The 25789-nt window shown below is 39.9% G+C and overlaps 1 protein-coding gene and 1 pseudogene across 12 annotated transcripts in view; one reads left to right on the top strand and one right to left on the bottom strand.

The window, feature by feature from the left end:
• Window positions 1-25789, bottom strand: part of Map7d2 (MAP7 domain containing 2) — a 186321-nt gene that overhangs the window by 8496 nt on the left and 152036 nt on the right. For 8 of the 12 annotated variants that reach the window (XM_023708829.1, XM_023708830.1, XM_023708832.1 and 5 more), the window contains 3 exons: window positions 9881-10118; window positions 9556-9616; window positions 8798-8930 (listed from right to left, as the gene is read on the bottom strand). In XM_023708829.1, the coding sequence (XP_023564597.1) occupies window positions 8798-8930; window positions 9556-9616; window positions 9881-10118 (432 nt within the window). Of the gene's footprint in view, window positions 1-8797; window positions 8931-9549; window positions 9635-9880; window positions 10119-25789 lie in introns of all 12 variants that reach the window. The other 4 variants (XM_004625658.1, XM_004625659.1, XM_004625660.1 and 1 more) reach the window with 1 other exon arrangement.
• Window positions 7098-7924, top strand: LOC105741304 (annotated as a pseudogene).

Raw genomic sequence — 25789 nt, 5'->3', positions numbered from 1 at the left:
AGTGCATAATAACATACTCTATGCCAGAGGTTGAAGTGCCTGGAAGCACTGTGAGAAAACTAAAATTTAAACATGTATTATACAGAGGAGCATTGAGAGGCTTAATCAGAAAGAAACTCCCAGGCCAGACATGGTGGTGCACACCTGTAATTCTAGTACTTGGGAGACTGAGGCAGGAGGATTGTTGCAAGTTCAAGACTAGCCTGAGCTACAAAGTGAACTCAAGTCAGCCTGAGCTGCATAGTGAGACACTGTCTCAAAAAGAAAAAAAAAAAAACCCTCCCATTCTTTTAGATTTTATAATGAAATACTAGGTACTATTTCCAATACAGGGTTATTAAAAATGAATGTGGTAATAAGACATCCAAATGTAAATCAAAGTACTAATTCAATTTTATCCCCTTTTAAAATTTATTTTATTTTTTATGTATTTGGTGACGGGTCTCACTATGAAGCTCGGACTCATAGTGATCCTCCTGTTTTTAGCCTCCCCAGTGCTGGGATTATAGGCATGCGCCAACATGCCTGGTCTTGAATGCTGGCTCAGTGTGCCCCAGGGGTGTGGCTGGTGTGGCATGTGGTTTTATCCCTTTTTAGAAAGCCAATTGTAACTGACCCAGAGAAGTTAAAATACAAAGGTACATAGTATGTGAATTAACACAAGTTATTATCTTCATCTTAAAGATCAGAAAAACGGGGCCAGGGAGATGGCTCAGTAGGATAAGTGCTTGACTGGCAAACGCAAGGATCTGAGTTCAATCCCCGGTTCCGCCAAAAAAAAAAAAAATCTAAAAACCACTACTTCATCCATTTTTACCATCAGGACTTTGAAGTTTCCAGATACACACATGTAGTAACAACACTATGGCCCCCTAAACCTCCAGAATTCTCGTTATCTTTCAAAACAAATTATTTTTTGTAAGTCCATCAGCCCCTGGTTTCTATGGTGCCTCCATTGAAACTGTCTTCTGTAGACAATATTCTCTCTTTACCATACTTTGATTTCTTCTTAGTAGGTGAAAACTGGCTTGAGTGTGAGTGAGCACGCGTGCGCGCGCACACACACACACACACACACACACACACAGATTGGCTTCCCCTGTATGAATCCAGGTTCTTCATAAACCTCTCCAAATATGCAAATTTTTTTAATGATCTGAAATTTTTTTCTTCTCCATGCTTAAGGAATCTTTTTCCCCTCGGCCCTCTGCTGTAGGCCACCTTTAGCCCACCACTTCTGCCACTGTTACTAAGTTCCTTCCAGAGTTTATAAGTTTTGTGGGTTATTACCCTCCAAACTCACTTTTCCCCTTGTAACTAAGTAGAAAGCAAAGAAAGCAATGCATTGTTACTATTTGGTGTTTAGCCGATACAGATACAGCCTTTGTCCCTGTTGCTGGCCACTAGTAAAAGTATTCATATAATGGTCCCTGCTTCTCAACCTCTAGCATCTTACCCCCTCTCCGGTTCTACCCTGTCACATCTTACATCACTGACATGTGCTCAGCTTTTAATTGTTTAATCTTACAGATGAGTATGTGAATTTCACTATTTCTGTGTGCTTGAATGTTTCTATTTTAAAGAAAAGTTTAATTTCCATCATTAATCTTCTCTGAGCTGATCCATCCTTCCACCTCCTTCTCTGATGGTGTGCCCTGGTGAGCACTGTATCTGCTTCCCTTTTCTCACAGTGCCCCACCCCAAGTGCCTGATCCCTTCCTAAGTATTTTTGTGATGGCATGGAGGTCACTTTGTTGTCTAGCACCAGGCCCAAGTGGTCCTCAGAACCTCTCATACCCTTCCTGGACCACACAGCACTGCTTAGAGAAAAACACAAACAAGGTTATGTGTACCTCAGTCTTTGCTGATACATTTTTATCCCATTCTTTGGATCTCCCATGGACAGTTCAAATTGCCAACATTTTTCCATCTTCATCCTCCTTATTTGATGGCATCGCCAGCCATTCTTTTTTTTGAGGGTGAACTTGTTTTATTGTATAATTTAAAAAAAGACTCCAAGAGGAAGGGTGGGTATGGATATGTATGGACAGCACATTGATCACTGATTTAATGAAGCTGAAACAGATTCTGCACTTTATGCAAGTTTTATAAACAGATGATTGAAGAATTCAAAGTTGTTTTAGCTCACATATCCTTTTGCATGTAACACCATACCTTGACTTACATGAATGACTCATGGAACCTTGATTTTCCAGTTATGCAAAAGACTGTAAAACATGTCATTTTTTGATAGTCAAGTATCTTAACACTCCATTTCTATTACCACCTGATATTCTTAGTAAGTCTACATTGAGTACAATCTTTTTTCTTTAAATTTAATATTTGTTCAAATATAAAATGACATTTCTATATGTATATTTGTATTTTTTTAAAAAATCACATGATCCAGCTGGGTGTTGTGGCAAATGCCTGTAATCCCAGCACTCAGGAGGCTGAGACACATGGATCGTTGCGAGTTTGAGACTAGCCTGGAGTACAAAGTGAGCTCAAGGCCAGCCTGAACAGCACAGTGAGACCCTGTCTCAAAAAGCCAGAAAAAAAATCACATAATCCTTTCTTAAACTTTTAAAAATCAGTTCAAGGAGTGGCCCATTTTCACTCTGCAGGGAATACTTCTTTCTTACCTTTAATACCTTTAATAATATAAAACCTCACTTCTTTTTGTGTGTATTTTGACTAATTCTTTAATCAAGACAACAACCAACCATTGTATAAAGAAGACTGAGGGGGTCTGATTTGGGTTTCTCTAAACTTTAATGTTCTATGGCATTATTTCTGAGAAAATGTCCCCTTTCTTTCTCTGCTTAGATGCAAAGGATTGCAAATGGCTGCCATTTGTGCTATCAATTCCACACTCTCCTGGCAACTCCACATTCTTCCTGTTAGCCCCTCTTCTTTTCAACGCTAGTTACACCTTTCTTTTTTTGAGACAAGATCTTAGTTTGCAGTTCAGACTCTCCTTGAACTCACTATGCAGCCCTGGCTGGCCCTGAACTCCCAGTGATCTTCCTGCCTCAACTTCTCCCCACCTAGTGCTGAGATTATAGGCTATTATGTCCATATCTAGCTGCACCTTTCTACGTGTACTTTTCCATGTCCTGCAAAAATGTATGAGTTTCAGGCATCCAAGCCACTCCCTTTAATCTTCCACCTGCATTCCACTCATAACCACTGAATGACGAGTTTACACTACGGGCCTTTACTCCTCTTCTCAATAATTTCCCTCTAAAAATCTGTGCTCACCTCCTAAATCCCAAGATCTGTAGTCATTCCTTAACCTGGACATGTCTCACAGGTGTGACAGCCTGAACAGCCCTCCCCATAAGGCCCTTTCTATGACCCTGTGCCAAGATAGGCTGTGCTTACTTGGCTCCTCCTACCTCAGCTGCTGCCCTCCCCTGCAGCCCAAGCCCCATTGAGACAGCTCTTGCTATTTATTATACCTCCTTCCAAGACCCTGGAGGCTCAGGTAGAAAGAAGCCAGGTCTGAATAGTCCTGAGGAACTCTGCTTGCAATTCCAGGAACAGGGTTCTCGCTTGGACAACAAACTACAGCGTGGCTACACTTTACTTGTAGAGCCTCCCTGCCTGAATATTCTTTGATTTGGATCTCTAGCAGTTACTTCATCTTTTCTTTTTTTTTGGGGGGGGGGAAGAACCAGGAATTGAACTCAGGCCCTTGCGCTTGCCAGGGAAGCGTTCATTCTACTGAGCCATCTCCCCGGCCCCTATACTTCATCTTTCTAGTGTGACTTCTTGTGATCTATTTTTGAATCTCAGTAAGATTTTTTTGCTTGTTAATTTCTACCAGTGCCTTGCCCAGGGTAGATCCAAGGTCTAAGATTGCTTGTACCAACACCAAGAATCCTATTGAACACTTTTGACCTGTGCCTGAGCCCAGGCACTGAAGTTGTTTTTTTTGTTTCTGAGAAAGCTTTGATGTCACTGCTAGTTGGGACTGAAATAGCTTTTGCTCTCCTTAGTGTATTGTGGTCTGCACTCTTCCACTCTTCTATTAAGGGAAGTCTTCCCCATCACTGATTTGGATAATGTTTCTCTCACAGATGGTGACAATAATTGGACTTTCCATGGTTTGGCTCAAGTATTTTTATTTTTCTCTATATTTTCTCAACTGGCAATAACATTTCTGTGGTTTAAACTATTAACTTTAAGCACAAAACAGATGCAAGGATGATCTTATTCCAAGAAGTATCCGCTGTGTTCCAGCCCCAGGGTATCTGGTACTTTCCTTTTTCACCTCGCAAGTGGCACTATACAAAGTTTCACATTCTGGCAAGAAAAAGGAAAACTGATTTTGGGTCAAGTATTTAGCCTCATTTTTAACCTAGGCCCCAGGGTTCAATTCCATTTCCCTAAATATTTTATAGGTATCCTAAACTTAATTTATCTAATATCAAACAGATCTTTTTTATTCTTTAAAATAAATTCCTTTTACCCTTAAATTATCTATTATTGGGTATACTCTGCTCCTGAGTCCTTCGAGCCAAACCTTAGCATCAATTTTAAATTTGCCTTCTTCTTTTAAGTTATGCAAGTCTAAAGACTCCCCTATCGAGTTTACCTTCACCATACTACTTTAACCTTGTGTCTTCTTAACTTGTTATTGACATGGTTTCTTAGTCAAGCCTCTTCCTCCTTGTCTTCCTTTCTCATATATTAACTGAGCACCAGACCCCAGCAGTCTGAGACTGTAATCCCAGCCTTTTAGGATGCTAACTGGGGGGGAAAGAACTTGTAAATACATGAGGCTGGTGCCTGTTAGTCAGCTAACAGTGGAAATCAGAAAGGAGGAAGAGTGGGGGAGGTCAGTTCTCTCACAAGTACAGGGCCAGACAGGCTACAGAGGAGTGAGTTTGACCTGTGGCTTAAGAAAAGTCAGTTGGCAAGAAGGAGCATGAGTCTACATAGGAATACAGTAAAAGAAAATCTTTGGAGGTATGGAGATGTTTGATAGAGGAATGTCAGAGGGATTTGCAGACTGCAACCTAGAAAGAAAGCAGATAAAAAGGCAGGGAGCAGCCAGTTCATGGCAGGCCTTGAAGGGCTATGGATATATGCTTGGCAAGCACAAGGTCCCAAGTTTGATCTCTGATACCAAAAAAGGGGGGTATGGATGAGTTTTGATGTATCCTGTGGACAGGGGAGTCCTAGCTTGTTATAAAACACAAGAGCAAGGAAATCGCATTTATTTGAGAAATGTCACTGTAGACACAGCACAGATAGTGGACAAGCTCTAGAAGACCAAGGGAAGGGCACTCAGTTGCGGTTTCAGACAGTCCAGGTCCAACTCAGGGGTTAAAGAGGAAGGGTGAAAAAAAATAGATGCTAATGCAACAGCTATTGAGGGGGGGACTGACTTAACAACTGACAGGAATGTGGAGGATAGAAAGGGAACAGTTGAGAGTGGCTCTGAGACTTCTGACTTGGGTCCTGGGATAGATGGGAGCACAAAACCTGTAAAAGGAAAAATGAATTTGGGTGAAAGATACTAAGTTCTGTCCTGGAATTGCTCAATTTGAGAGGAATATGGGCTCATTCAAGTGAAAACATGGGTAACTATACAGTCTAGGTTCTAGATAAGTGCTACTCAATAGAACTTTCTGTGATATGGAAACATTCTATAGAATTGTGTTGCCCACTGAAACGGCTATTAGCTCAATCTAGCTACTAAGTACTGAAATGTGGCTAATATGGCTGAGAAACTAAATGTTCTCTAACCTATCTTTTAGTAGCCACATACACTTAGAGACTATGGTACTAGGGTATACAGCCCTGGGCAGAGACCAGGCCCTAGGCACAAATACAGTAGTCTCCAGAGGCATATGTTATCTAGTACTTCCCCTATTCCAAAAAAGTCTGGCAAGTTTACAAAGCAAGATGCAATTAGCTTCAGAAACATATAATAAAACAAGACAAAAGTAGAAAGAAGGTAGGAAAGGAGATGAAAGTAAAGTTGACTAATACACCAAAGGCTCAATGTGTGACTGTTACATGAAATAGGAACCCTAAATTTTTTGAAGCCAGAGGAAACTAGTAGTGGTAGGGATAATCACAGAGCAGGAAAGAGTAACAGTGTTCAGAAAGGACTTGTCAGGTGAGAAACTGACCAAAAACTGAGGTCTGAAAGCTGAGACATTTAAGTGATGAGGAATGGACAGATGAGACTCAGGAGTCTGGAGATCAGGAGGAATGGTGGGTATAAGGTTTGAAGAGTAAGTATGAGTTGAGGAAATAAAGATACAGTCAGTACAATCAGTTTTCAAGAACTGGGCTATAAAGGTAATGTCAGAGACAAGATGGTGGCTAATAGGTAGAGAACTTCTCCTTTCTAATCACATAGCAACAGTCATATCACTTACCTGCTCAGAGCATGCACTTTACCTTTAGGAGCTGCCATTACCAAGGCCTGTCATTTGCAATCCTGTGATTCATCATCTCCTGGGAGCTCCCTTCACATGACTTATGACCCACCCAAACAAGCCTGAACACACCACTCATCAAGTGGCTACTGTCATTAACCAAAAGGCTAGAGTGAGGAAATAATTGCAGAAGCCCAGCATTGAAGAAGGAATCAGACAGAACCCACTCCTTCTAAGAATTAGATCAAGCCAGGTATGGTAGCAGGCACCAGTAATCCCAGCACTCTGGGAGGCTGAGGCATGAGAATCACCAAGTTTAAGCCTTGCCTGGGTCCCTTAGTGACTTAGCAAAACCCTGTCTTGAAACAGATAATAATAAAAAAATTGGGTCAGGGATGCAGCTTACTGTGAAGGCTATGTATTCAATCCTTAGTATCACACACAGACAAAAAAAAATAATAAGACCAGAAAAACCTATAAGCAGAGAGCACAAAAACTTGTCAAGATTACCAAAGGATCAAGAATATCTTACTATTTATTAATTTAAATGCAGTACTGGCCTTCAAGTGCCACAGCACTGTTTGCTTCCTGCTATGGTCACTCTCTAAATAGCACTGGGTTGTACTCTGTGAATATTCTAAAAGCTTCTTTCATCCAGAAAATCAACCTTGGATTAGCTGCGCAGAAAAAATGGCTGCTGCCAGTTTGGCTCTGTTCTGTAGAAGAGTCTCAGCAGTTCTGAAGGCTTCTGTATCATTAAAAACTCCCAAGGCCCCCGCTAGCACAGGATTTTCTCTTAGTTTGTTATCTAAGAATACACCAGATGGCACATCCTTTCAGCAGTGTAGATTACTTCATACTACATTGTCAAGAAGAGGACTGGAAGAATTTTTTGATGACCCAAAGAATTGGGGGCAAGAAAAAGTGAAATCCGGAGCTGCGTGGACCTGTCAGCAATTAAGGAACAAAAGTAATTAAGATTTACATAAACTTTGGTACGTCTTACTAAAAGAAAGAAACATGCTTCTAACTCTAGAACAGGAGGCCAAGTGGCAGGTATTATCAATGCCAAGTCCAGAACGGTTAGAAAAGGTAGTTGAGTCCATGAATGCATTAGATAAAGTTGTCCAGGAAAGAGAAGATGCTTTAAGGCTTCTCCAGACTGGTCAAGAAAAAGCTCGACCTGGTGCTTGGAGAAGAGACATCTTTGGAAGAATCATTTGGCACAAGTTCAAGCAGTGGCCTATACCTTGGTACCTAAATAAAAGATACAACAGGAAACGATTCTTTGCAATGCCTTATGTGGACCATTTTGTCAGACTGAAAAATGAGAAACGGGCCCGCATTAGAGCAACAAAGAGGTGTCTGGAGAAAAAGAAACAGAAAATTCTGCAAGAAAAGTTTCCACACCTTGCTGACACCCAGAAGTCAAAGCTTGGATAAAAAAAAGTCTAAAATATTATTTTTGGTTGCATAGCAGTCTCTGTACAAAAATATTAAGTGGTTTATAAAAAACTGTTATCAAAGGAAAAAAAAAGAAAATCAACCTTGTCCTTTAATATGTATTCCCTCTCTGAATACAAAGATCAAAGAAGGCAGGACTGTACTATGACAAAGTGCCCTTGCACTATCACCACAGTGGTTCTCAAAGACTAGTAAAATACTAAAACAGAGCAGGGCTTAGATCAGTGTATCTTCACTGTGTTTCTGGACCATTCTGACATCCCCAAAGCTTAAGGGCCACTGTAGTGCCATGTTCTTATTCCAGGATAGGACTTCCCCATCGCTTATTGTTAATGGGCTATCAGCTTGGTTTTCCTTACTCCCTAATCTAAGAAATCATTACCAACTCATTTCATTTTCATTCTGGGGTATAAGTTACGATACTTTGGAAGAGAAAACAATTTGGGAAGCAGAAGAAAGCTCTCTACATCCAGAATTCTACCTTCCCAGGGATTTTTTTCACTCTATACTCCACACACTCCTGATAGCTCCATCAGGCCTGCCTGTAACATCTAGATCCAACTCCTATGAGTTTTTAGGTCCTCTGAAAAGAACAAAATTCTACCTGTGATAATTATGTCAAACAGTGGCCAAGTGTGGTGGTTCACGCCTGCAATTCCAGCACTTGGGAGGCTGAGGCAGGAGGACTTCTGTGAGTTCAAGGCCAGCCTGGGCTACAAAGTGAGTTCAAGCCAGCTCCCGCTGCATAGCAAAACCTCATCTCAAAAACAGACAAAAAAAATTATTTCAAACAGAAGGTGCAGTCCAGGTATTCTAGGCCCTACACTTCTGTTTAGGTTTTAGCAATAACAAAAGCATAGAAATAGTGTCAAGCTGCTCATTGCAACCTAGCTTTTAAACAGATCCTACAGAAACTCTGAACGCCTGCATACCTCTCCTGTTCTTCCTTCTCCAGTCGTTCTTGTTCTTCCTGTTCTTTCTGCAGCCGAGCCTGTCGTCTCTTTTCAGCTAGGATCTTTGCAGCCTCTCCTGCATCAGTGGTGCCAGCTGTGGGTTTCCCCGAGACTAGGTCAGCAAAGAGGCAGAAAGAAAAAAGATCAAGGTAAGTGAACAACCAGTGATGATTCCATACACTGCGACTGCCACTTAGACATAAAAAAGTTCAATGCAGTGTGGTGATGGGAAATGCTGCCAGGACAGTGCTACAACTAACCATTGAGCAGAAGCTTTGGTAGACCAGTAGTGATTTTGGCTGCAGTCAATCCACAGTGACGGCGGATGGCTGAGAAGGAGAAACAGTCATAAGCAAGTTTCCCAGCAGCCACCATCTGTGCAACCTCAAAATGTATCAGTGATTTTAAGAACTGAAGAAGACCCTCTCTTGTGAGAAGTGCAAGTGCTGACTGGCAGCAGCCTGTCTTACTTGGAATTCTTGTGAGTTTTCATAGCCATGAGAGGAATCAGCATCTAGGTCTCTTCCTTGAGGAGACCCTTGGAAGGTGGCAGAGAAGGTCTCAGGAGCAACGAACGAGGCCAATAAAGCACTACAAGGCAATGTTATTACCCTAGGGAAAACCCCCTTTCCCCTCTAAACACAAGAGAAGGGCAAATAAATAGATTGGATCAGGGAGAGCCATCTTGTGAAAGCTACTGCCCAGTGGCAACATTGACAAAGAAGGTCTACCTGTACTGCTCTCAATCTTCCCTCCTGCAGTAACATGCTTCTCAGTAGCGTGCTTGTCTGCCACGTGCTTCTCCAGCATGTGCTTCTCAGTGGCCTGCTTGTCTGCTACGTGCTTCTCAGTGGCCTGCTTGTCTTCTACATGCTTCTCAGTGGCCTGCTTGTCTGCTACGCGCTTCTCAGTGGCCTGCTTGTCTGCCACATGCTTCTCGGTGCCCTGCTTCTCAAGGACATGCTTCTCAGTAACACGTTTGTCTGCCTTGTGCTTCTCAGTGATCTGCTTGTCTTCCATGTGCTTCTCTGCCACATTCTTCTCAATAGCATATTTGTCTACCTTACGCTTCTCGGTGGCCTGCTTGTCTGCTACATGCTTCTCTGAGATTTCTTCTCTGCATAGGTCAACAGCCTGAAGACCTGAAGCAATTTCCTTTTCTTTATTGCTCTTCTCTTTTTCTGCTTTTTTCTTGAGTGTTTCTTGGCTGGGAATAGGAGGAAAGCGGTACCTCACAGGAGATCCTTGGTATGATGGCTTCACAGTCTTTGGAGACTGTGGATATCCTCTTGAAGTTGTTCTGTAAAACCAACAACAAGCCATACAATGATTAATATCTCTGACCACAAAACTTTGTTTCTAAGACATCTGACTCCAAGAGTAATTTAATCCTCTGAGAAGACCAAATACAAAGTTAGTACATACTAACAAGTCTCTATAAAGTAGGCAGAGAAGGTAGCTAAGTTGGTAGAGTGCTCTACTCGTACGCACAGGCCTGGATTTGATCCCAAGCACCCTTAACAAGGCTTCAAAAATACTTTCACCCTAATAGGAACATATGGTATCTATAAGATGGCGCTGTCAGAAGTGGAACCATTCTGAGAAACCCTCCTGGTGATGCTAGGTCCTAATGTCAATTATATTTGATAACAATGTAAGGACAGTGATATAGTTTGGAAAAGATTTGTCTCCTTGAGAGGTTCATGTTCTTGGACACCAGTCCCCAGTATAGTGACAGTGAGAGGTGGTCAGACTATTTAATAGGTGGGGCCTAGTGTGCAGTGATTAGGTCATGGAGACACTATCCTCATGAGTGGATGAATGTCATTCTTGAGAAACTGAGTTAGTTCTCTGAGATTAGATTAGATCTTTAGGAATGAGACAATACAGCACAAAACCCTAACTAGAAGCCCAACTGATCCTAGTGTCATGTGCTGAACTTTCCTACATCAAAACTGCAAGCCAAAACAAACCTCTTTTCTTGGGGGCTGGGGAGATGGCTCAGTAGAATAAGCGCTTCCCTGGCAAGCGCAAGGGTCTGAGTTCAAGCCCCAGCTCCTCCAAAAAAACCCCTCTTTTCTTTGTAAAGTACCCAGCCTCAGGTATTTTATTATTGAAATAAAACATGGACTAAAACAGCTGAAGTGTTATGTATTTTCTGATCACCTTTTAAAACATGAACACCAAGGCTGGATCTGGTGTTATCATATGTTAATGGATAAGCTTAATCTTTTTTTAAAAATTGTGATAAAATAAATGTAACATAAAATTTTCCATCTTAACCATTTTAAAGAATACAGTTCAGTGGCATTGTTATCATCATCACGACCATCTCCATTAAGTAACAATTCCCCATTTCTCTCTCTGCCCCAGCCCCTGGTAGCAATATCCTACTTTTGTCTCTGTAAAAATTAACTGCTTCAGGTACTTCACATAAGAGGAATCACAAAGTATTCGTCCTTTTGTGTCCATCTTATTTCATTCAGTACCATGTTCCCAGCTCCTTTTTAAATGCTGAGGAACAAAGTTTGCCAGGATGTGGGGTTAGAGGAAACTTTTTGGAGGATCTTAGATTTAAAAGACTCTCCTTCCTACTGGGCAATAGGTGAAAACAAGCCACCGAGGAAAGCACCACTTTGTTTAAATGCAGGTTTGTTAAAGATACGACACTTTAGGTTTACATATTGGTGAGTGCAGTGTGATGAGTTTGAGATGTCACGTTACCCAGGGTTTTGCAAGTATGTGTACATGAAGGATATAAAGTAAACAGCATATAATTCCACATTATCTGTTTCAACCATATAGCAGATTGAAGGACAAATTATTATTAATATCTAACTTTTTTTAAAGGAGGAAAGTTTTATTTCAGTTCACAGTCTCAGTGCCTATTCAGCTGGCTCCAAGGCAGGGCAGTAGAGGCAAAGCAGGAAGGAGATACTAAACAGCAAACAGCAGCAGCAAGCCTACCTTCTCTCCTTCCCTTTACATTCAATATCTAACTTTTCTGATCTATAAACACAGCAATAAAAATGGTAACCCAGCCTATTATTTAAGGCCAATTTCTCACCAGAAGCCTAAAGGGTTACCTAATCAGATCCTGACAGTAAGGTCAAAATATGATAAATTTTCTCTTGAGCTGGAAAACAGGTGTCAAATGGTATGTGGATTGGACAAGACAAAAGTCAGTTTCTAGTGATGTTCTAATGCTAAGAGCCTCACCCACAGTGCCCAAATGAGTACCTTCTCTCAGTCATTGTTAGGAAAGTCACATAAAAGTGGGGAATAGGTGATTCCTGGATACAATGAATACTATAATGAATTTCTAAAATCCAGTCATTTCAGTATCAACCATTTTCTTGATGTAAAACCAGTCTGGCACTTTTTTTTCCCCTCAGAATCGGGGATTGAACTCAGGCCTTTGCATTTGCCAGGGAAATGCTTATTCTACTGAGCCATCTCCCCAGCCTCAGTCTGGCACTTTTGTCCCAGGAAGAATTTCTTCCTACTGGCCAAACTGACTTTTCTGTCATCCCATTGGCCTGGGGGTCACCCAGGACCTCAGGCATCTTGTCTAGGTAGAGCACTTCAATGCTCTGCAGATACTTCTCCTGTTTACTTTTGAGCTCAGCTGACTCAGGCTCTATGCTCAAGTTTTCCCAAAATTCCTGAGGGATATAGTTATTCAGATAGTTCAGCAACCAAGTGGTTTCTTTTTTATGAAAAACTAAAAAGTCTGTAACAAAATAAAAGAATAACAACAGTTAATACACTGTGCATCATTATCTTCAAAGTAGTTACTCAGAGCATAAGACATAGACCAGAAATATTTTTACAGGGCCAGGGATACAGTTCAGTGGCACAATGCCTGCCTGGCAAGCACGAGGTCCTGAGTTCCATTCCTGGTACCAACACACACACACACACACACACACACACACACACACACACACACACACACAGACAGATAACCCAAAGATAGTTTTTTTCTCAATGAATAAATTAGTAATATAAATGAAACAAATTACCACATACACTACCACAGAATAGGTAATTTGGACAAGTATTTGAACTTCTCCCTACTCTAAATATCAGAAACTAGTGGGACACTACCACAGAATAGGTAATTTGGACAAGTATTTGAACTTCTCCCTACTCTAAATATCAGAAACTAGTGGGCCCCGGGCGGTCTCACTTACATGCCGGGCCTGTGCTCTGGGTCCAGTGAGGATCGGGCGGGCCCTGGACAGTCCCACTCACACACAGGGCCTGGGCTCAGGGTCGAATGAGGATCCGGCAGGCCCCGGGCCGACCTGGTACTAAGATAATACCTCTATCTAAGCTCTATACCAAAGCTCAGAAGACAGTGGTATACAAAAATGACAAAGAGAAGGAACAAAATGTCTCAGGCCCTGAGTCCACCCAGAACAAATGCAGAAGACACTAGCATTGAGGAAACTGGAAATCACACACCTGAAATCTCTGAAATAATAGTGTTGGAAGTAAAGAAACAACTGCAGAAAGGTATAGAGGAAATGAGATCAGAAATAATTTCTGAAGTAAAAAAACAAATAACTATAATCAAATAAGTACTAAGTGCTTCTAAAGAAGACACTGAAAAAAAAACAGAATATAAAAATGATGGCGTCCTTGAATAAGCAATATAGGAAAGAAATAGAATGCATGAAGCAGATTCAAAGTGATATACAGGAAATTAAAACCTCAATCACAACCTGGCAAAACTGAATGAAAGTGAAAGTAAGACTTTCAGACCTTAAAGACACAATTGCAGCTAATGAAAAAGAAAAGATCTCTTAAAAACAACTAGGATGCAGGAAAAAAAATTCAATACCTGCAAGACAATGCAAAGATGAACAATGTGAGACTAACAGATATCAATGAGAAGGAAGGAGTCAATACAAATGGAAATTCAGCACAGGAACAGTATACTAAAAGCTGCTAAAGAAAAGAAACAGATCACATTTAAAGGAAAACCTGTCAAAATAATGGCAGATTTCTCTTCACAAACCATGAAGTCAAGAAGTGCATGGAGCAAAGTACTTCAAGTCTTGCAAGAAAACAAATTCCAACCCAGACTGATACACCCTGCAAAACTCTCTTTCAAATATAACGGAGAAGTGAAATACTTCCATGACAAAGAACAACTTAAGAATTTCATGACGACAAAGCCAAGCCTACACAGACTACTAAATGTTTTAGAGAGGGAGCAAAATGATCACAACTCCATGAAAGAGAATGAAAAGAACCCACCAAATAGGGCAAACAATTAAACACAGGAGAATAAGAGGTATACAAAAGCAGTCTTTCAGTTATTCTTTTGTATATAGCAGCAAAATATTTCCATCAGCACACTCTACAAATGGACTTGTCTTCCACCCTATGGGTCATGATTCCAACTGGGTCCACAGGGTGGATTTCAAGGAAATAGCTGTAGTTCAACCTGGCCACCAGTAAGTGTCATGGACATTACCCATGTCCACAACACACTAGAACTTTGTGCTATATCCTATCCCCAAACTGTTAGAAGTGCTGGTCATTTATTTGCCATTCCAGTATTTATCTTATATTTTATTCTTAGTACTTTTTTACTATCATGAAAACTTTTTCTTAGTTTAATTGTCTTGAAACATTTAATTTTTAATTAATTAGTATTTAATTTTCTGAATATTGCTTAATCTTAATTTTTGTTCTAAGATTTATACTATATCTTTGACTTACAATTTATTTAAGAGACATGGTATGATATTCTGTCCTAGTATCAGAAACTTTCAAAGTATATTTCCATTTTCTGTTGACTTTATATTACTTCTTCCCTGTCTTTTATACACACACACACACATATGAAAATAAAAATACGTGTATGACCCGACATAAGATTGGTACTGTTTCACAGAAATCTTTAATGACCTTTTATTTATTTTTTGAATGTTTAGAAGCAGGCCATCACAAATAGGACTTTATTTATCACTGTTAAAAATCTGGATCTTAAACGGACTCTTGTACTGGTGGTTCATATCCATCAGCTCGTTAAACTCTAGCTCCAGTCTCATCTCCAGGAGCCTTTCCAGAGCTGCTACCTTCACCATGAAGCTCCATGAGTTTTCTCACTTCAAACTTGGGCTTCTTCAGCATTTTTACTTTTCTGACGAAGACATCATGAAGAGGGTAGATAGATTGGCAAGCCTTTTCTATGTCTTTCCCAATACTGTCTGGAAGCAGTTTATTGACCACTTCCTTCAAGTCATTTGTCTGCAGCTCCCAGGTCATGATTTCCATCTTCTTTCGGATCTGGCAGACCTATTGGTGCTGAGCATAAGAGGTCTTCCATATCTGATTGTTGCGTTTTTTAGTAAAGCCAACACAGAACAGTCAAAGCAAATAACCATCAGTAGTCTTGACATCAACATGAGCTTCAATCATGGTCTGCCATTTTTTGACCATGGAACACACTTTGTCCCAGGTGAGGTCCATGCCATTGAAAAGTCAGGTAGTTTTTGCCCTGAACATCTTCAGTAATTAGCTTGAATTTTCTAAAGGCAACTTCATCATTCTGCAGGTCAGCAAGGCTCACTTCAAACACACAACCTTTGAGCCCATCAGATGCAATTTTGGTTCTTTGGGTTCTGGTGACGAGTGTTTTTCCAATATTTCTTATGTTGAACATAGCCAGCGCCTTCACATCATACCAGTTTTTTTTAGAAAATGGATCAACCACTTTCTTCTTGGCTCCTTTTTTTGCTGCCTTTCATAAGGCGCTTGTTCTTGCCTACCGCCATGGTGCTGCTCAGAGTGCCAAAAGGGTTTAATGACCTTTTAAATAAGGGTTCATCTAATATATTTTATATAGTGCTACATAACTATCATTTTGAGAGCTCTTTATCATTCATCCAGGAGCATAATGCATTTTCTCCTGTCTTTTGAATTATGTTCTTTGTTATTTCCTATATGCTACGTCTCGAGGTATTAGAATATTTCAAGTTTATATAACTGGAAAACATTTTACTTTTAGTTTTTTTGTTTTGCTTTGTTTTTTGCTGAACCGGGGATTGAACTCAGCCCTTGCACTTGCCAGGGAAGTGCTTATTCCACTGAGCCATCTCCCTGGCCCTACTTTTAGTTTTTAAAGGTATGTTTGCTAAGTATAAAATTCAGAGAGGACAGATTTTTTTTTTCTTACAGTCCTTTAATTAGTCTAGTTTCTTACACACTTTTTTTTTCTTTTCTTTCTAATGTGGAATAAGATGCTATTTAATTTTGTTCTTCCATAGTTAATATTTTTATGTATATGCTTTAATGATTTTTTTCTTTACAATAAGTTTAGGACAATTTCATTTTTGTGTATCTTGGTATGACTTTATTCAAATTTCTTGTGCAAAAGTTTCATTTTTCTTGGAAATGTGGTGTTATAAGTTCAACTAAATTCAGCAATTTTAAATCTTTAAATATTTATTGCCTACACCTTTCTACTTTGAGAATTCTAATTACATGAACAGAAGTTTCTTGATTTTGACACAGTGAACTATTATATGACTGATCTGTGATTTCATTTTTATTTTGGACAGTTTTTATTGTTATATTCATTTAAGTTTGGAAATAATTTATTTACAGTGTACAATCTATTAATCTCATGTGATGTATTCATTTCAGAAATATTTCTCTAGAATTCACTCTTCTACATATTATATATTTCACATTTCAATATTTGTCTACAATTTTTAATATGATATGTAATTATTGATTTTCAATAAAGTTAATAAAAAAACAAATATCAGAAACTATGAGCTATTTAAGCTTTGTGTCTCATTTATTTCACTTAACATTATGTTCTCAAGTTGCATCCATTTACCTACAAAAGCCAGATACGTTCTAGATGCGCTATGTAACTCCCATTTTCTTTTTTTCTAGACTGTCTTTTTTTTTTTTTTTTTTTTTTTTTTTTTTTTTTTTTTTTGCGGAACTGGGGATTGAACTCAGGTCCTTGAGCTTGCCAGGGAAGCGCTTATTCCACTGAGCCATCTCCCCAGCCCCCTAGACTGTCTTTCTGTTTTTTTAAATTCAACATTATAGGTTTTTACTTTTTCAATTTTTATCCTTTATTGGTACAAGTTTGCAGTACTTAATGATTACATTCCTGGGGGGACTTGGTACATGCATATAACACATCTTAATTCTTTTTTCATTTCCTTTCCATCCTTACTCTCTCCATCTCTTGGGCCCCTTCCCTTTTGAAAAGGTCTACCTACCTATACGTTATTATCTATCTTTTATTTTGCTTTTTATTTATATTTTGTATTTCTCATATAAAAGAAATCTTTTTTTTTTATTTGGAGAAAGCGAGGATTGAACTCAGGCCCTTGCACTGGCCAGGGAAGCGCTTATTCTACTGAGCCATCTCCCCGCCCCCCCAAAAAAGTCATATGATATTTAAGCATTTCTCAGATGAGAGAAATCATATAGTATTTAAGCTCGTGTATTTATTTCCCTTAATACTACAGTCTCAAGGTGCATCCATTCTCCTAGACTGTTTATCAAAGAAAAATTATGCATAGAATCCCTCTGCTTCATGATTTGCATTTGAATGTATAGCAGGCTTTTTCAGCTGACATTTGGGGCTATAGTGTTCTGCCTCACAGGTAGTCCTATCTGTGCACTGCATCCCTGGCACCACCCAGTAAAGGCCAGTAGCAATGAGGCCCCCTTACTAGGTTATGATGACCCAAAATGTTTCCAAACATTTCCAAATGACCCTTAAAGGACAAGACTGCACTTAGTTGAAAAACCCTAAGAGAAGATACACTCAACTCATTCTGTCCCTCAGATATAAGTGGAACTGTTCTGGCTGTAAGGGTAGTGTTTAATTGCCACAAATAAATTGAGGCACGTTTATGATCTCCTGAGAGCCTTGGCTTGAAAAGTAATATATGACACATCTAAGATGCAATACATGATTCCTTAAGTGTTCTAATGGACAGGATCATACTGGTGTCCCTTTCCTTATCCTCTGGAGCTTAGATCTCTATTAATATCTTAATTCCTATTTATGTTTACTGAGTGCTGTCCACATACCCAGCACAGTACTAAGTAGTGTATTTGTGTGCATATATGTATACGTATGTGTGTCTTTTAGCCACTGAAAAAACAGTATGGCAGAGAAGCTAATGACTTCGTGGTTAGCTAAGAGACAGAGCTAGGGTTTGAGCCCACATATACTGGACTCTACTCCCTACCACTCTTGTCTAACTCCTTATGTTGTAATGGTGGGGAAGCATGAGTTTGCAGTCATCAAGACTCCAACATGTTCTTTTTTTTCCCATTTGTATATTTGTTACAGGGTCTCACTATGCAGATTGGACTCAGGGTGATCCTGTTTTCGGGCTCCCTGGCACTGAGATTACAAGTGTGTGCCACCACGCCTGGCCTTGTCGCTGGCTCAGTGAGCCCCAGGGGCAGGGGGGGCAGGGCTGGCATGGCATGTGGGACCAGAGAAAGATGTTCTTTTTAGAACTGGCAAGGAGTAAGTACTCAGTAGCTATTAAGTTATTGGTAGCGTTTCCATAGGTGTTAAAATAAAATCCAAGTGACCCTCACAAATAAAAAAAAGAACCAAAAACCAGGAGAATGAACTGTTAACAGAGGAAACCTTCCCATCCTGCTCTCATGTTCACAACACCTGAGGACAGTTTTCCAAAGAGCTTAAAAAAACACAACAACTAAGTGCAGAAAATGTATACAAACATATGGCAAAAGATCTTTTCTTTGGTCACACCTTCCTTTCATGATGTCATCTAGGACAGGCAGATCCTCTCTGTTGCTCCTTCCCCGCCAACTTCCTCCCAGTCCTCTCAAGCTAACAGGTGACATGTTGAGGTGAGTGGCACCCAGAGCTATAAACCCACTATCCACTCTGCCATAACCACCATGAGGATGTCTAAGAGAGATGTGTTTTAATGCCTTGCTAAGATCAAAACACATCACTGGCTTCCTGGAATATCATGATTCTGTGTGTGCCTCTGGTTCAACAATAGTGTAGGAGCAGGGGGTGAATTTGGAGTGTGGTGATAGAGGCCATGGGAAAGACTGCTGTCTTGTAGTAGACAATATGGACAGAAGTATCTTTCCCTCATATAAGCATTCCTATCTTGACTCAGTGAAGAGCCACTATGACACTGGGGGGAATGACAGAAGCTATCTGCTTTTCTATCTTCCTTCAATCCTATTCCCAAAAAAGCAGAGTATGAATTCGCTCATTGATGAGACCAGCAAAGGTTTCAGATGCACACAACCCTTGTCATTCTGGCTCTTTCTCTCTGGGACCTGTTGCAGGTAGTCCACATTACGGGCTTCTCTAAGCAGTGCTTAAAGACATGGGCTTTATGCCAGGAGGCTAAGGAAAAAAGGCTTGACTGGTCTGCTGTGAGAGGTTCTAAGTCTCAAGTCAGCATGGCACTGAGAAGCCTTGCATCAAGTTGCTTTAACAAAATGGTCATGTGGAGGTTCCGTTCACACCTTAAACTATAAAGTTTTATTTTAAGTAAAACCAGAGTAATCACATACAAGCACATACTTATAAACAACTTTTACCTGAGAAATAGCAGTGAGCTATTTGGGATAAAATTCATGAAGTCTGTTTATATTCCCTTATCTAGCCCCTGACCAATAAACAATAAATTTGAAAACACACAAACTTACACATACCCTATGTTCAAATTTCAGAGGTGTTGGCCAGGTCATATTTTCTCTCACAGTGGTGACCAAAGTACAGAATACAATCTCTGAAGTTCCCAATCTTACCTACATACACAGTTTCTTGCACAGCTTGTCTTGCCAGTTGCTTATACAGACTTAGCACCCTGCCAGCTACCCTGCAAGAGCACACCATCTTGAACAAGGGAGTATTGGGTCTGGCATGCCCGATGACTCTGGCCAGCTCTCTACATACTACTGTAAGCCAAATGAAGTCTAGCAAAGCTAGCTTTTAAAATTCCCTGGAAATAGGTTTCTTGAAAAAAATTAAACATGAATTAATCAAGAAAACTCAACATATATTCACAATATTTTTTGAAGCACCTTCTCATCTATTTAATAAGGATCTATTTGATCACTACAATAACCTAGTGAGCTAAGTAGGAAATTGCTCCTAATCACAGTTTTGATATGAGATCCAAAGTCCTGGGAGCATAAATGACTTTCTCCAAAGAGATGCAAATAGATCAAGGTGCCATGCCTGACTCAGATCATCTGTTTTTTAATCTTGCTTTTTTGAAAATAAAGCTCTTCCACTTTAAGTTTTTCAGGTTCAGTAAAAATAAAACAAAGGAAAAATCACAAGATTTGTTTGGGTGTAGAAGGCGGCTGTCCTGGAGCATAGGACAGGATTATATAACCTTCTGACATCCCACGACTGGCAGAAAACATGAACCAACATCTCTGTAAGTAGAGTGGCAAGAATAACTCTCAGGACAGAGATGCCATACTTCTGAATGTAAGCTGACTGAAAGTGGAACACCAAAGGACTTTTCCCCTCCATATTCTGGAATCTAGTTCTATTTTTCTCAAAGCCATTTGACTCTAGGCATGGTGTACACAGCACATCCACTGGCTGGGAGAGAGAGGTCTATGGTTTCATCAACACAGCTCAGGCAACATTTTAAATGTAATTACTTCCCAGAGATAAAAAAAGGACTATAAGTCAGAAAACCCTGTTGTCTTAGTTACTCTTCTCTCGTTGCTGGGACAAATACCTGACACTCAAAATGAAGGAAGGAAAGGTTTATTTAGCTCACAGTTACTGGTGGTTTCAGTCAATACTCAGCTGGGTCTAATGCAGAGCAGCACAGAGCAGAAAGCAACCTTTCATGGTGGTGGCAAAGAGCAAGAGCCCAAGGGAGGGGTAGCAGCAGCTCAAGCAGCTAGCTTCTCTTCCCACCTTACATTGTAATGCAAATTATCTGCCCCAGGGTAGGGGAAGTACTCACACCTATGGGTACTTCCCAGTATTTACCCACCTATGGGTAATCCCAGCAGTACTAAGACCCATAATCCCAGCCTTGGATCACACATAATCCCAGTGGATCATGAGTTAACACAAACTCTAGAAGTCCTCACCCCATGACTGCATGAGGCTTTGGGGGGACAACTAGACAGAAACCATAACACCTGTGTATATGACCTTTTCCCAAGGACTACAACTGGCAAAAGTAGTAATGAAACCAACTGACATCATGGTATGTGGCACTAACAAGGACCAACATTCTTGCTGTGGGATTCTGGTACCCTAATTCTAACCTGAAAAGAATACACCAAATCCTAAAAAATAACTGGCCTTTGTGCTTTAAAAATATCAAGACCATGAAAAAGAAAGGCCGAGGAACTACATCAGGTTAAAAAAGACTAAAAAGATGAGACAACTATAAATACAATTGGTTTAGTCCTGGAACAGGGGAAAAACTCTGCAGAGGATCTTAGTGGGACAACTGACAAAAGCTGAATATAGACTATAAATTAAGTAACAACATCATATCAACATGAAATTTTCTGATCTTCAAAAGTATACAGTGTGTATGTAAAAGAATGACTATTCTTCGGGGTAAAGTGGCTTGCCATCTGCAACTTATAGTTATGGGGAAAATTTGTGCATTCATGTACATTTGTGTGAATATTTATGGAGAGTGAAGGTGAACCTCTGAATGACAGTGCTGAGGGGACAATCAAGCAAATGTGGCTAAATGTTAATAAAGGAAGAAAAGCTTACAGGAATTCTTTGCTCTAGTTTTGCAATTCTGAAGGTTGGAAGACTAAAAATAAATAACGTTTAAAAATGTGGTCTAAATTTAAATAGGCTGGGTGTGGTGGTACATCCCTGTAATCCCAGTACTTGGGAGGCTGAGGTAGGAGGATTCCTGGGAGTTTAAGACCAGCCTGGGACACATACTGACCTCAGATCCTGTCTCAAATAAGCAAACCAACCAACCAACCAACCAACTCCCTGATAGGACAAAAAATATAGGACTATGAACTGGATGAGTATACAAGTATGGTGGGGTTTAACATTTTAAAATGTTATTTTGGAGAAACATTTCAAGTTAGACATGGTAGTGCATGCCTGTTATCCCAGCACTCTGGGAGGCTGAAGCAGAAAGACTGCCAAGTTTGAGCCCACCCTGGAACAATTTAGCAACATAGCAAAAACATCTCAATAAAATAAAGATTTTTTAAAGAACTGGGGGTGCAGCTTACATGAAAGTACTAGATTCATTCCCTAGTACAAAATGGAGGAAGAAGAGTGAAGCGGGGGAGAAGGAGGTGGAAAATAAAAGGGAAGAAAAGCAAAAAGAAATATTTTAGGTAAGAATATGAAAGCCTGTTAGGAAACAACGGTGGTGGCAAAAGTAGCAGTTAAATTGCCAGCATAGGGAGCCTGATCCACCATAGACGCTCAACTGTGGGAGGGGATAACTACACCATGAATTCACCAGAGAAGCCTATGGAAAGGGTGCCTAGTAAGGAGCAAGCAATTAAACGTTCCTGGCCAAAGGAATAGGCTATCATCTATAGGCCTGTAATTTGGAGCAATGCAGAGGCTACTTATCTACACCATTGCATCTAATCTGTCCCATCATTAGGAATATCTTTTATGTTTCCAATGCATTATAAAATAAAATTAAACTTGGTCGTTGATTTTATAAGAATCTTAGCTATGAACTATCTTTGGAAATAACTATTTTAAACAAAATGTATTTTCCAAAGGTGGCCACCATAATATCTCCCGGCCTACATGATCTTATGAATCTCTAACCCACTGAATCTGGGTTAGCCTAACCACTTTGACCAAGCATATATCAGAGAAGTAATGCAATATCAATTCAGGGCATGATTCTTAACTGGCCTGGTCAAGATCCTTCCAAACTTGGAAGATACTTATCCTTGGGGCTACCCCCTCTTCAAACTTAGCTGCCATGTTATAAGATGCTGAAGCCACATGGGGAGGCTACCTGCAGGCACCCTGGCTGATATCCCTCGTCAAGCTCCCAGCCAACAGCCAGCTTTTCTGACAGCCAAGTAAATGGGCCATCTTGAACCTTTAGTCATTGGGTCCTAGGTAAATGTAGCCTTGGATGACATTGTACCACTGGTGCATAGAAGATTCCAGTTGAAAGCTATTCATTAACAGTAAGTCAACCCAGAGAACAACTGCATAGAAGAAGACACAGACAGAATCTCTGGTAAACTCAAAGCATAGGACTATGACAATTGTTATGGTTCGTGTACAGGTATTCCCCTCAAAGCCTCATGCAGTAATGAAGTGGCTTCTGGAGTTTGCGATTATTGTGGGTATGGACGCTGCACCTGCCCTAGGTCAGGTAATTTGCTTTATAATGTAAGGGGGGAAGAGAAGCTAACAGCTTGAGCTGGTGCTACCCCTCCCTTGGGCTCTAGCCCTTTGCCACCACCATGAAAGGTTGCTCTCTGCCATGTGCCAGGCTGCCTTGGAGCCAGTTGAGTATGGACTGAAACCTCCAGCAACTGTGAGCTAATAAACCTTTCCTTCCTTCAATTTGGGTGTTAGGTATTTGTCCCAGCAACAAGAGAAGAGTAACTGAGACAACAATTAATAATAAACTACTGTTTAGATCACAAAATTTTGGGGAGTTCGTTACAGCTGCAATAGGTAACTGAAACACTACCTGTCATAATGAACAAACTGACTTAGAATGTATTTTTAAGAATATAAAGCCATTAGAGAACATTTCACACTAAAAGAAATTAGAAATAATAGGTAGCATCAATACTCAGGCACAGATAGGCTGGAAAAATCCACTTGGCCAAATTAGACTTCTTCTCTCTAGGTTATAGGAAGAAAACTAAGCCTCATTTACATATTTCAGAGTATTGATGAAGGTAGTTTTCTAAAACCTACAATGTACCTAATACAAACAATGAAAATAAACTTAAATGCTTTAAAAAACACTATTAATATGCAGCGGTACCTCACTATAGCTTAATTTGTTGGAGATCAGGGAGAACAATGCACTGTCAGAGTTCAGAAGGTCACAGGAAAAGAGATCATTAATAACATGACTCATCTGAGCTTATGGATGGGAGTTCAAAAGGGCTAAACCCCCTTTCAGAGCCACATCATTTTTTAAAAATCACATTACTTGGTCTGTACTGAGGGAATGTCAAAAATAAACAGAGTTTATTGTGTGTGCACCACTTTAAATAACAACTAGTCTTGTCTTTCTTCAATATTGACCAAGCAGATTATTTATGAAATGTGTAAGGTATAAAGAATGAACAAACATGAAACCCAATGGCTAACATAATCCTAAATGGGGAAAAACAGAAATCTTTTACTCTTAGATCGGGTACAAGACAAGGATGTCCTCTTTTACCACTCCTATTCAATATAGTTCTGGAATCATTAGCTACAGCCATTAGACAAGAGAGATAAATAAAAGGAATAAGAATAGGCAAAGAAGAAGTTAACTTATCTTTATTTGCAGATAACATGATACTTTATTGGAAGACCCAAAAAACTCCACCAAGAAGCTACTAAAATTAATATAGAAATTCAGTAGCATAGCAGGTTACAAAGTCAATACCCAAAAGTCAATAACATTCCTCTACACAGACAACAAGCACACTGAGAGAGAAATTAGAGAAACAATATGTTTTATAATAGCACCGAGGAAAATGAAATACCTTGGAATTAATCTAACTAAAGAAGTCAAAGATCTTTTCAAGGAAAATTACAGTACTCTGAAAAAAGAGATCGTAGAGGATTTCAGAAAATGGAAAGATATTCCATGCTCCTGGATAGGAAGAACCAACATTGTGAAGATGACCATACTCCCAAAATTGCTGTACATATTTAATGCAACCCCTATCAGACTACCACTGACCTACCTCACAAACCTAGAGAAATCATTCCTAAAATTTATCTGGAACCAGAAAAGACCTAGAATAGCAAAGGCAATCCTGGGCAATAAAGACAAGCCAGGAGGCATTACAATTCCTGACTTGAAATTATACTACAAGGCCACTGTGATAAAATCAGCATGGTACTGGCAACAAAATAGACCTGAGGATCAATGGAATAGATTAGAAGACGCTGAAGGCCCTACGAACACACTCAGTCACCTTATCTTTGACAAAGGGGCCAAACATACTCACTGGAGGAAAGATAGCCTTTTTAACAAATGGTGCTGGAAAAACTGGCTCTCTACATGCCGAAAACTAAAACCTGACCCAGGTCTATCATCATGCACTAAGCTAAAGTCAAAATGGATTAAAGATCTAAACATTAAAGCAGAGACACTAAACCTCCTGGAAGAGAAAGTAGGAGGAACTCTTGAACACATAGGGGTAGGCAAAGACTTCATGAACGGAAATCAAATTGCATGGGAACCAGTTGAAAGAATTAACAACTGGGACCTGTTCTTACTGAAAAGATACTTCACGTCAAAAGAAATTACCAACAAAGTGAAAAGGCAACCCACAAATCTGGAAAAAATCATGACAAATAAGTACTCAGACAAAGGTCTGCTATCTAGAATTTATAAAGAACTAAAAAACACTAGGGCCACAAAATTTAAAGACCCAATCCAGAAATGGGCATCGAGATGAGCACATGCTTCCCAGAGGATGAAATTAAAGAAGTGAATAAATATATGAAAAAATGCTCCACATCACTAGCCATCCCCAAAATGCAAATTAAAACAACATTGAGATATCATCTCACCCCAGAAAGAATTGCTATCATAAAGAAATCACCCAACAACAAATATTGGAGAGCCTGTGGGGAAAAAGGAAGCCTCTCCCCTGCTGGTGGGAATGTAGACTGGTGCAACCATTATGTAAATCAGTGTGGAGACTCCTTAGAAAAGTTGGACTGGAAATCCCATTTAAACCACCTATTCCTCTACTGGGAATTTTCCCAGAGGATCTGAAAAC

The sequence above is a fragment of the Octodon degus genome, unplaced genomic scaffold (assembly GCF_000260255.1).
Source record: "Octodon degus isolate 3935 unplaced genomic scaffold, OctDeg1.0 scaffold00010, whole genome shotgun sequence".
In the NCBI taxonomy this organism is placed as follows: Eukaryota; Metazoa; Chordata; class Mammalia; order Rodentia; family Octodontidae; genus Octodon; species Octodon degus.
This window is presented reverse-complemented; position numbering and strand designations above follow the sequence as displayed.